The 12,452-nt window shown below is 48.2% G+C and overlaps 1 protein-coding gene across 3 annotated transcripts in view; it reads left to right on the top strand.

Moving 5' to 3' along the window:
- The window catches only part of MSI2 (musashi RNA binding protein 2), a 360,515-nt gene extending 348,617 nt beyond the window's left edge, over nucleotides 1–11,898 (top strand). Inside the window, exons 12-14 of one of the 3 annotated variants that reach the window (XM_079797211.1) lie at nucleotides 2,521–2,729; nucleotides 4,438–4,510; nucleotides 6,793–11,898. In XM_079797211.1, the coding sequence (XP_079653337.1) occupies nucleotides 2,521–2,729; nucleotides 4,438–4,479 (251 nt within the window). In that variant the 3' untranslated portion in view covers nucleotides 4,480–4,510; nucleotides 6,793–11,898. The remainder of the gene's footprint in view (nucleotides 1–2,520; nucleotides 2,730–4,437; nucleotides 4,511–6,792) is intronic. The other 2 variants (XM_079797213.1, XM_079797212.1) reach the window with 2 other exon arrangements.
- Nucleotides 11,899–12,452: the final 554 nt, after the last annotated feature.

Raw genomic sequence — 12,452 nt, 5'->3', positions numbered from 1 at the left:
AGAGCTGCTTATGGCCACATTTCCTTCAGACCAACTCTTACACTGCAGGCCTGGGCGCACAGGAGCGGGGGACGTAGCAGGGATGGGAAGAAGACCTGCAGCCCTCTAGTCTCTGAGTCTATGGAGGGGGCGTTTCTGGACAGCATCCTTCTGTGGGCGCGCTGCATCCTGTCCCCGAGGCTGCCTCTGCTTTTGGATTGGTCTCTGGGTAGTTCTCCCCCTGCTGGAGGAAGCCGAGACCGCAAGCTCCCTTCTCCCAGCCCAGCTTCTAGAGAGGTGGGCCTGCCCATTGTCTTCCTAGATCCTCATCTGCCAAAAAAATCTATCCATCTTCCACTGTGCCCCCACCACCCCTAAAACAGAACAGGCTAGCCACTTGTTAGTTACTTTGCATAGGACGGGGGTCAGCTGCCTGGGTGACCCAGGAGTCCACGGTCTGAGCGCTCGCCACTTTCCCTAGCCCAGAGGAAAAAAAGTGTGTTAGACCAAGATAATTCTGCCTTTGAACATCTCGGCTTGATACTTGCCTCCCTGAGTGAGAAAGGACAAATGTTATCTGCAAGCTTAATCTTCTATATTCAAAAGCCCCATCCCTTTTGTCTGCCAGAGCATTCCTAAATCAGCCACTTATTTGCTCTAAGCCTCTGCGATTTTTTCTCTCTCTTTAACCTGTTCTTTTCATCAGCCAGTTCATTCACTTCTCGGCTACAGCTTCCAAGGGGCCTCACGTTGGGACCTCCTGCCCAGAGGGCATCCCAGGTAGCAGCTCCCCTTTTCTCTGCTGAGTCAGGAGCCAAGCAGCCTGGTTTGGTCTCTTTTGTACCTTCTTGTCCCCAGTCTCCTCCCAGTCTGGCTTGGGTGCAAGGTCAGTCAGTCTCTTCCCATTCCCAGTGACAGGTTGGTAAAAATCCATCCACTTCTGGCTTTTCCAGCCCCACCAGAAGCGGGGACTGCAACCACAGTCCCCTGGGGCAAGGCCATGACCAAGGGGGGTGCGCATGTTCTTTCCTTCTGCCATTGAGGGCAGCTGGCCACCGGGCAGAGAGGGGAATGCTGAGGGGGCAGAAGGGAGATGTTGAGGTTCGGCCCCTTGGAGCCGTGGAAATGCACGGAGCCCGGATGGTCCGGTTCTTCGAGACCGGTTAGCTGCCGCCCAGAAGTCGCCGGCCCCAGTCACCTTGAGCTTTAAAATCAATGAGAACTTAACTTTTGCAATTAAAAGAAAAAATGTTCCCCATTCTGGAAAAATGTTTAAGCTACGAAGGGGACAGGAAGATGAGACAAAATTAACCTGGTTGACAGCCGTGGCTCTCACGGGGGAGGGAATGATGGAATTTGGGGAGGTTAAGGGTGGGGGGCCCAGGCTGTGTCTCCTCCTGCTCCCCCTCACCCACAACTCTGGGGATGGGGGGCTCAAAGTCCCCACTTGCTGTCACAAAGGTACATTCCTAGCTCTTTTTGTCAGTCTGGAGTTTATATCTGAAGAGAACTAACAGGAAGCAGGCATTTCAGTCAGATATGCTTTAGTTATAAACTGGTTCAGTCAGTATGCTCTGCATTCATATTTCTGTCTCTTTTTTTTTTTAAACAAAAGGAAAAAAAGTTTAAATCCCCCCTTTCCTTCTACTGCAGGAGGTGAGTGTGTGGGTGTCCTATAGAATATCATTGGCATTCACCCAACTTCGACCCCAGCCTCCAGATTTGCCATCCCCACCCCAGCCCCTCCCTCCATCCCCTGCTCTCCACCCCAAAAGGGAACCCTCTGCCACCATCATTCCGGTTCTGTTGAGATGCCCATGACATATCCCATCCTTCGACCACGTTCTGTACGGACGACTTTCATGCAGGGATATCGGTGGGAGGGGTGGGTGGGGAGGGAGTAGCCAGTGGGGAGGGGGGAAGTGGTTGGGTGCGGGGCTGGAGATCTTTTTTGTCTTTTTTAAAAAAAACAAAAAAAACAAATTTGTCATTTAATGGATCCAAAAACAAACAAAAAAGAAAATGTGAAACAAAAATCAAAAACCCCCTCCCCGAAGATTTTTTTTTTCCTAGACACAAATTGCTTTGTTTCCTGTCACGTTTTAATATCAATATTAACACAATGTGTAGTCTAAAACTAGTTCCTTTGTAGTTTGCATGGGATGTGAATGCTGTCTCAACGTGCCCAGACCTAGACAAGACTGCATGAGCATCAAATCAGATGTGAACAAAAATCTCTCTCTCTCTCTTCCATATATATCTCTATTTCTATTGTGATAACTCGGTGGGCAGTGGAGCACCCTCCGGTTGATTGCCGTAGTGTGTTGAATGGTTGTTTTTTATTCTCTCTATTTTTGGAGCTCCGAGCTTCTTAGTAGTAGCCTGGGCTGAGTATTCTTGAGTCCCTGCTGATGTTTCCGCATGGCCTTGGTTGAGTGTTAGAAGTTGGGCCTCAGCTGTTTTTCTCGAGTGTTTGGCTTGTAATGACCGGTGCATGCCTGGCTTCTGGCCTCATACCCAGCTCTATTCTCTGCACACCAGTCCTGAATAGCTACAGTGCTCAACCGAATTTTGGCGCGCCCGCTTCCCCGGCAGGCTCCAACCCGGCGCGGCCCGGAGGCTTCCCGGGGGCCAACAGCCCAGGACCTGTCGCCGATCTCTACGGCCCTGCCAGCCAGGACTCCGGAGTGGGGAATTACATAAGTGCGGCCAGCCCACAGCCGGGCTCCGGCTTCGGCCACGGCATAGCTGTAAGTACCTGCCTTCCCCTGCCTTCCTGTCTCCTTCTTGCCCATCTTCTGTGCCCCCTGGGGAGGGGGTGCTGGGAAAGCCCAGAGTTGGAAGCCAAGGAGAAGGTGGTGGGTCCCCATCCACGTCCTTTCAGCCACCTCGGGCTGAAGCTCCTCCATTCAGGTGTTACCGGAGCGCCTGTGGGCCGCGCCACGTGATGGAGTGGAAGGAGCGAGGGCAGGGCAGGCTCAGAGCACCATGCCACCTTGAGCCACTTATATGGCCCACCACTTCCCTGGCTGCAAAACAAAAATACGCATGCCTCTCTCAGAGGCCTGAGAACTCATGGGAATAGGATATGTCACCTGGTGGCACATAGTCAGTCCTCAGTCTCGGCCCCTGGTCCTTGATCTCTGCCTTCTGGAGACTGTCACATGGGCTGGGACCTCGGAGCTGTGGAGCCCCCACTTCAAGGTAGCAGCCTTAGTGGGTAGAGTCCCTCCCCTGGCCCCAGGTCCAGCGGCAGGTGCCCGTGCCTGGGACGTGGTGTGTGGTGCGGGCCCCCTCCCCAGGAGGTTTCCTTTGCTAATGTTTCTTACAGTTTCCAGGTTCCAAGTAAGTTCCCACTTGTGTTCTTTAGCTGTGCCCTCCCCACCAAGGCCAAATGCATTTGATATTTGTAATGCTCTGTGGTTCTATAATCTGACTAATCCAGGCCATAGAAATTTGCTTAACAGATTTGCATGCTGTTTTCAGATTGTATTGTTCTTTCCCCTCCCGGTGTGTGTGAGCATGAATGTGCCTGAGCCCACTCACTCGCTGTCCCTTCCGTTTGGAAAACAAAATCAGCCAACCTCTGCCCTAGCCAACCTGGGCATCTCGGAGGTAGTTTGGCTTGGAGCTAAGATGGGAGTGTCTGCTGTCCCAGCTCCTGTCCTTGTCGTGAGAGCCCTGCCTCAGGGCCTGCGCTGGGGAGAAGAGAGCAAGTGCAGACAGTGTGGGGCACCAGGGCCTCTGGGTTTCTGCCCCCGATTGCACACACACACACACACACACACACACACACACACACACACACACACCACTCCTGCCAGCCCTGGCTTCTGTGGTCTGGGTCCTTGTTCAATTCCACTCCCAAGCCAGTATCACTTAAGTCAGTAGATTGATGCATCAAAACCCCTCAGATCAGCTATAGGACCAAATCCAGAGTACTGTTATTCAGCTGAGAGCTGCATCAATTTGGGAGACCCTCTCTCACCACGTAGAACACAACTCATTCCCATTCTCAGCACCCAGAAACACGGGCCCTGTTTGTTCTCGAACACCGGGGTCTCTCTGACCTGTGGGCTGTTTTCAGAAATAACCACATAAAGCATCGCCTCTGGTCTGCACAGGACTTGCTTTCTCCCCAGCTGGAGCCGTCGGGAGCCCGGAGACACTGTTATCTTCGCCCTCCCAGGGGTTCAGGGCAACAGCGCCTCGCATTTGGGGCTTGAGCCTCCGTTTCCCATCACCACCCGCCCCTCTGAATCTGGCTCTTGATTTTCCCCTGGGCACGCAGACAGGCGTGGGGTGGGAGCGGGGCCGGCGGGGTGGGACGGTGTCTCAGAATTGCATATTCATGCTGGCAACCACAATCTAGTCCCAGACATCATTTCCTTTCCCAGAATATGACAATCTGTTCCCATGTATAGCGTGCTGATGACCTTAACAATTGTGCAATTTTAGGGACCTTTGATTGCAACGGCCTTTACAAATGGATACCATTGAGCAGGTGCTTTCGTTGCCATCTCACTCTGAGGTATTACCTTCTCTGCCTATGTCTCCGCCCTGCCGGGCGTGTCCGTAGTGCGTGCGCCCTGGGCATGCAGTACGCACGGGCCCGGTCTCATCACATCCATCTCTCTCCTCTCTCTGGACCTTTCTTGTGGGGGGAAGAGGGGTAAAAAAAAATCCAATCTTTTAATCTTTCATTCCTTTCTTCAGCTTTAATCATGACGCCCCACACACACTTTTTTTTTTACTACCTTTTTTTTCTCGGTTTGGTTCTTTTGCTTCCTTTTCTTCATCTTCCCCACCCGCTCATCTTTCTTTGTCTTGAAATACAATCAAGAGTGTGGGAAACTGGAAGGCGATCACATGTTGCGCCCGTCCCAGGGGAGTGGAGGCAGGGACTCGCTGGGCTCCTGCCAGGCCTCCCCGCAGGGTCCCGGGAGCTGACCTCGTGGGGTGCTGGGCCTTTCAGCTCCCCAGAGCTCCTGGCCTCAGACAATGGGGTTCCTGCCGTCAAACAGCCCAGACTGCACCTTTGAGTGAAAAGAAAACATTTTTGCCAGTAACTACTGAGTAATTATCCAGATTACCGCTCGAAAAGCAAATTAAATTAACGATATCACCTGCGTAACACGGGCTTGGATCCCTGCCAGTTTCCTAACCTTTTAAACTGAGCTCGAGTTAATTAAACATTTTTTAAATCACTTTGACGGGCCGTGGAAGGGGTGGCGTGGAGGAGAGGGAGGCTGGGGCAGTCAGGGAGGGAGCCTCTTGTCACGCTCTCATTTGAAAATGAGAACCTGCCATTCTGGGGGGAAGACCAGGAAGCCAGCGGGGTGCTCTCGGGAAGCCGGTGCGTCCTGCGGCAGCAGCACGTTAGCGTGGGGGCATTGAGACGTGAGTCTTTCTCTCGGGAAGAGGGAGGTGACAGCGAAGTCTGGGAATGGAGCCCACCCAGAAAGCCAGCTGGGGCGGAGCGCCCGTCACCCCGGGAGGAGCCAGGCTGGGGGTGGTTGCCCCTGGTTTGTAGTCCATAGGATTCCTCTCTCGTAGAGGGGGACCACGTTGAGTTGAGCTCCATAAATTTCTCTTGGATTTCTCTAACGTTGCTGCTAAGGAATCACCTCAACTAACTCAACTACCTCTCTTAACCCAATAAACCCGTGTGTGGCCGCTCCCCAGCCCTCGCCTCCACCGCCCTTAGAGCACTGCCCCAGCCAGGGTGGAGCCAGGGGCCACTAACAGTGTGAAGGAGAGCTACTCACCACTAATTAAGCTGAGGTCGGGGCCCCAGAGGGAGGCAGGGTCCGCTGAGAGCCAGGCCGACTGAGAGATCCGGGAACTTTGGGGACTGAGGTGGCTCCAGCCCTCTGTGGTCACATGACCAGGGGTTTGCACAACCACCAGGTGCAGCAGGTCCCTGGGAGGCCAGGGGCGGGGGCTGCCAGTGCCTCCCCCCTCCATAAAGGAGGGTGGTGTAGGGCTCTGGCCACCGTCTCCAAGGCCACCCCAGCCTTTCCATGGGGTGGGGCGCGGGGCAAGGCTGCTCCCAGCCCATCCTCCATCCAGCTCTGGGACTCAGTTTCCACAGAGAGTGGAGGTAGCAACCCACCCCCCCCCCAAAAAAAAATGGATGAAGGGAGCCAACTGAGCCATGTGGCTGCACCAAAAGGCACGCTTCAGTGCCATCCCCCACGGGGCCCAGGCCTCCTCCCCCGCCCCCCCTATTCAGGGAGACTCAGCTCTCACACCCGTGACTGCTGGGCCTGTTTCTGTTTCCTGTAAGCAAAGCTGGTTGTTCATTGTGGATGTTTCATAATGTCCTGACCTTGATTCCTAGCTTGATTCCTAGGAGTCCTTTTAGTGGGCATTGGCATTTTCAGTTCGGGACCGTCATTGATGGGTAGCTAATGAAGGCAGACATTTTTCAAACATGGTGGCCTTGAGAGCAGACGCTTAACCAGAGAAAGCATTGCTGGTCGGCGTGCAGTTCGCCAGTCCAGCCCACAACCAGCATGGCCACGTGGGCGGGCCCTCAGGGACCCCACAGCTCTGCATCCAACCAGCAACGCGAGCTGACTCGCTGCCCTGCCCCAGCCTCGGCCTCGGCCGGCTTAGATGTCAGGTTTCCTGAGCTGCGCCCCAGCAAGCTGTTAGCCAGGCCAGTTTCAAGCATGCCCAGGAGCCCCGAGGCGTCATACTGTGAAAGCGTAGTTGGAATAAATCGGATACTTGCCTGACACTTCTTTCTCCTCCCACCCCCCACTTTTATGTTCTCTTCCGGGCACCCCGACCTTCCGTACCCTGCAGAGCATACCTGGATGTCCAGGCAAGACTGGGCGAAGTTTCTGAGTGGCCCTTTGTTTAGGTGATGTCATCAGACCTGGACCCCCACCAGCCTCACTCCCCATCCCAACCAGAGATGGCTCGCTTCGGATCGAGGGTTGACACATCTCATCATCTCACGAGTCTGCTGTAATATAAGACAACAGCTTTTCACTGTGTATATAACCATGATTTTGGTTTTGTTTTATTTTTGTTTTTCTTGATGGTTTCCCTTTCCCTTCTCTCTTGCCCCTTCTCCTTTGAAGTCTCTTTGAATCACATTTAGTAGTGATTTTGACTTAGTCCAGTAGTCATATAGCTTTAATATCTAGTTAAAAGCTAACCATAGTATAATTGTTATATTAAGGTATTATTTTTTCTTTAAAAAAAAAACTTTTTTTTGCTTGTTTGATTCTGTTCTCACTTTTAAAGGATGCTGAGATGGTAATATTACTCTCAATATTTTGGTACCAGTTCTGAGACTGTATGGATTTTCAGGTGCAACTCGAGCGCGCAGGGGGAAGCGCGGGTGCGAAGGGTGGAGGGGAGGCGGGCATTGGCTTCCACTTGCGTTGTCCCAGGAGTGAGATGCAGTAGGCTAATCACAGGCTACGCAGTTCTTTTTGGTGATGTCTCTTTGTTAACCTAAGTATATCTATTTTCGGCAATAAGGTAAGGATGACCATGTTTCGAGTGTCCTCCTTTTCTATAAGTGCTTTTTTTCTGTTGAAAGAGGTGATATAAGGTTTTTTGAAATTGTGACTTCTAAAAAAAAAAAAATGTTGTAAATACAATTCCATTAACTACATAGAAACTATTAAGAAAGAGAGAATCAAAAATATTTTTGTGAGGGAGTCGGTCCCAGGCAGTTCGATGCTCTGTGGAGGGAGGAGGGGAAGGACCCAGAACCCAGTCAGTTGCGGAGGCTGAAGAACACCCAGCTGCCAGGACGACCCCGGGAAGAGTTGGAACACTGTTTAGCTCCTCTTGTCTGTGTGGAAGACTCGATTAGTGTCATACCAGCATATTAACCTCTCGTCTGTGCACAGCTTCAAACGTTACCGTCTAGTTAGATTTTTATTTAAAATATGAAAAACCGCTTTTCCCAAGACGTTTTTTAAAAACAAAGCTACAATTTTAATATTTAACATATTTAAAGTTTCAAAGCACATCTGTTTGGCTTGGGAGGGGAGGGGTGGGGAGACATCCTTTTTCAGTCTTAATTTTTAAATATTTGATCATTTTCTATTGTCCAATCATTTCAGCACCTCCAAAGGGCCCTGGGACCCTTTGCCTCTCTTCTCGCCCTGTCCCTCGCCCGCCCCCAGCTCTGGGGCCCCCAGGCCAGGAGTGGATAAGCCTGCATTAATGAAACCTTTTCTCCATTCACTTTCTATTTACAAATTAGGAAAGCAACCTTTTGGTTTATATATTATTTTTAATACCTCAGTGCTGCAAGTATCACCAGAGAGGCTATGGAAGAATTTTTTTTTTAATTTATTGTAGATGTAAACAGAATTTTAAAAATAAAAAGTATAAACATCGCTGCACTGTGACTGGTGGGAAAAACTGACAGTTTCCTGTTTGCACATGTTAGCATTTGGCTGTTATAATATATGGTCCTCGGTTGGGGAGAGATACTTATGATGAAGGATATTTTTTAATTTAACTTTTTTTTAATATTGGTAATAGGTCGGCAACAGCAACTATAGAAGTACAACTCAATAGATGGCATTAAAACATATTGTAGTGTGGATATATATTTTTTTCTTTTTTAAAATGTGATATTGCCGTTTTATTAATATTTTTTAAATTGTTACGTTTATAAATTTGGTACTTAAGGCACAGCCAGTATGAGACACTGAATGCGACATTTATTATAAAGAGCTGCTGCACTCCTATTTTTATAAATTTTACTAACAAAGTAGACTAATGTAGACATTCACGGACACGGTAGGGCAAATGCATCTTCAAACAAAAAGGCTCCAAAATGCTCACTCAGAAAGAAAGAAAAAAGAGCCTTTTCCAATTCTAATTAAACAACAAGACTTAAAAATAATCATGCTATTTGTTTCTCCAGTAAAACGTTAGGTTGTTTGGTGAGATTTTTGCGGGGGGTGGGGGGCGGGGGATATTTTTCTTTCCATGACCAAACAACCAGGTTACAGTAAAAAGCTGGGCGCTTTTAAAATATCCAAATTTGTTCAAGTAATAACAAAATAGACATTTTATTTAAGAAAAAAAAACAAAACAAAAAGAGACAGTAAATTCCCAGAAACTCAGTGTCTAGACTAGGGAATTCAGTTACTGTTCTGTCCATGTTGGTGATGTACTGTATTACCCTGCCTCTCTCTGCGTCCCCGTCACCTCACCGGAGACTCTTTGTTGATCGCTGTCTGTTAATAATGTATAAAATGGCTATCTTGTAAGCGTGCTGTCCTGGTACTAGTATAGTGACTTTTTTTCTCCTCTTTCTTCTAGTACATATTGATAGATATAACGTAATTAAGGTTTAAAAATTTAGACATAGTTATTCAGATTTAGGACCAGTAAGGATAGAACTTTCTCTTATTTATGGAAAAAAAAAAAGGCTAATAATTTGGGGGCAGTTTATTCCTTTTAATTTTTTTTTTTTCGATTTCAAGTTTTCATTTTATTTCTTGCTGATCTGATGTGGTTTCAACTAACCCAAGGTCTCACGATGTTCAAATGCCGGCAGACTCCACGGCGTTTTGTAGATTCCCACCCACCCCACCCCGCAACTGTGAAGGGGTGTGCCATACTACCTTAAATGCTAATGCTAGATATGCAAAACTGGATTTTTTTAATTTATTTTTTAAAAGAGGGAGGCATGGTATATTAAAATGATTTTACTAAGAGAAAAAAAAATATTTTTTTAAGAATGCTCAGAAGAAATTGATAATCTGTGTGAATATGTTTTAGATGTTTATAATACCTTTTGAAGAGACCCAGTAGCCCATAGCACAAATCTCGTGGAAATCTGATATGTTTTAATGTGGCTACCTAGGTTAAGGTTCACGTTAGTCCCCCCCACTCATCTAGAAGTCCATTTTGAAAGATTTTTGTAAATTTTGTTCGCACTGACGTTCAGCCTCGTCTTCGTTTCAATCAAGCTCAATGGCGAACATGGGAACCGCCTTTCGCCTTCCCTGGGGGGAGAAACCCTCTAGGCCGATGGCTTTTCCCCGGAATCATAAAACAGCCACCGGGTGACTTTCTGGCTTCCAGATCCATCTGCCTGGGACCCCCCCAGGCTCCTCTCCTTCCAAGCAGAGGAGAGTGAGGGGCATTAGCTCCCGGACGCATTCCCGGCTCCACCCGGGGATGACCCAGCGCGTGGTCCCCTCTCCGGAGCTGTCGCACACCCGGTCCGCGGCCTTCCTCACACCCACTGGGAAAACCAAACAGCCTCTCACTCCATCCCAGGCGCTCATTGGCTTGGTTCAAACGAAGCCCCGGCAGGCCTTTGCGTTTCTATCCTTCATAAACCGTCATCTTAATTTGAACTCGTAGCTTGGACTTTAAGGTAGCATGGCTCTTTTGCTGTCAATTTAATGTTTCACAGCACAGCAATTCACAGCCAGTGAATGTTACACACATCTTGCTAGACTAGTATAAAAATCATTGGGTAATTGTTGGTTCTAATGACCTGAAAGGTGTTTAGTTTTGGTTTTCAGTTTTAGTTTTATTTGGGGGGGAGGGGGTTCTTTTTTTCTTCTTCTTCTTTTTTGGTTGTTTTTCATTTGGGGATTTTGAAAAAAAAAAAAAGATTTGTTTGGGTTCCAAATAGAAAAACAAAACCTGTTTTTGATCTTTAGTGCAAACGAGGGCTAGGGACTTAGCCACCACCACACTGCTTCATTCTGCCATTCACTCACTGCAGCGTCATCAAAAATAAAGCAATATAGTTTACTACATGTTTTATTGAAGGTCAGCCATGCTTTCTGTATTATATTGCATATGAAATTGTTTACAAAAGAAACACTAACTCATACTTCTCTTTATTGGTTGGGAGTGGCATGCAGGGACAGAGGGAGCCTGGGGGTGGGTGGGGAGGGGAGAATTTTTTTCTGAATGTGCTTCACCAGCCAGGCTACCTCCCAAGGAAGACAAAAAAAAAAAAAGCAAGGGGGGAGCAGAGGGGCAGACGCAGGCAAGCACATTGAAGAGAGACACTGGCGGGCTCCCCCGCCCTCACCCTAAGCAGAAAAGCAGCAGAAGTCAGCTCAGCCCAGACCTGGGCACAGACACTACACAAGGAAACACCACCTTACGTTAAGCAATACTTTAATACTGTACTATGTTTGTTTTCTCTTCCTTTCCTTTTTTTTTTTTTTTTAACCAAAAAAAAAAAAAAAAGTAAGTAAACTAAGACACAAAGAAATCTACATAAACCCACCCCTCTGGGGAAGCAACCTTAATCCAACCACTCGGCTATCAAAAATAATCAGAATGTATTGTCTCAGACAGGATTTCATTCCCGGGAGGCGGGGCAGGAGGGGGGTGGCCGGGGACGGGGAGACAAGTCCCAGAGCCTCCCTAGAAGGCGCTACTGTACCTGTACATACTGAACCATCCGTGTGGAATCTGTGCGTGTCCTCTTGAGTAGCGTGGGCTAGCCAATCTGCCGTTCATGGTGTGTTGTAAACTCGGAATTCCATATGTAATAGGATGCAAGTCTAAGCGTTTCATGTGGACATAAATGTATCTAAATAAAACTTCCCCTAGCACTGTGGCTGACCTCACCCTTACTTTTATACTTTAGTATGAAACTGATGACAACTTTGGTAGTGAGTATTTTTTTTATATATATACATATATATGTATCTATATATATATATATCTCAAGCATCTTTCAGGTCTTTGTGTGTGGCTTTTCTTAAAGCCCTGTTGTAAAAAATTACTATGTGGATGGCAGTCTCTCACATCACAGATGTGGAAAGTATAATTTTATATTTGTATTTTCAAATAAATAAGTTTGTGAAAGGTTTCCATCCTCTACTGTGGTCCAGAAATCAATGTGTTTGTCTGACAAAAAAAAAATAAAATAAAATAAAATAAACTGTTTTGAACAGAGTCGTTTGGTGTTCTTTCATTTACAAAGTCCGGGAGAGCTGTGTCTGGGAGGTGGGGGGTATCACCAGACACACCCACCTCCCCTCCCCCTCAACAAGACTGTGGGTTACCCGCAGTCTGTGGGTGCAGGGCACTGGCCAAATTCCATACCCCTCGAGTTAGGGATCCGTCCAAGAGGGTATCAGGAAGCCCCCGCCTTTACCCTCGAGAGTTTAAAGTTTTGCCTCGTGGAGAGAATTTTGTAGAATGACAAAAGTAAAGGTGTAGAAACAGATCATCTATGATACTTGCATCTTCTGGCTATCAATAAGTGAGAGAAGAGGAAAGAATTGAGACAGTTTGTTGAGGGCAAGTCCTAAGACCTGGTGGTAGCAGTCAAGCCAGTATCTGAGTCAGGGGGATTCCTTGGCCTGGAAGCCCTGGAGATAATGAGCCAGGCTGAGCGGTTGGTAGGGGTGTTCTCAGAGCTGCTTCCTCGAGGCCTTGGGTAAAGCCCTAGGCCTCAGGGCATGGCCTTCTCCGGTCTCCCCTCCAGTTTCCTGTCCCCT

The sequence above is a fragment of the Cnephaeus nilssonii genome, assembly GCF_951640355.1.
Source record: "Cnephaeus nilssonii genome assembly, chromosome: 19".
NCBI classification, from domain to species: Eukaryota; Metazoa; Chordata; class Mammalia; order Chiroptera; family Vespertilionidae; genus Cnephaeus; species Cnephaeus nilssonii.
The sequence above is the reverse complement of the archived record's forward strand: the minus strand, read 5'-3'. Positions and strand labels throughout refer to the sequence as shown.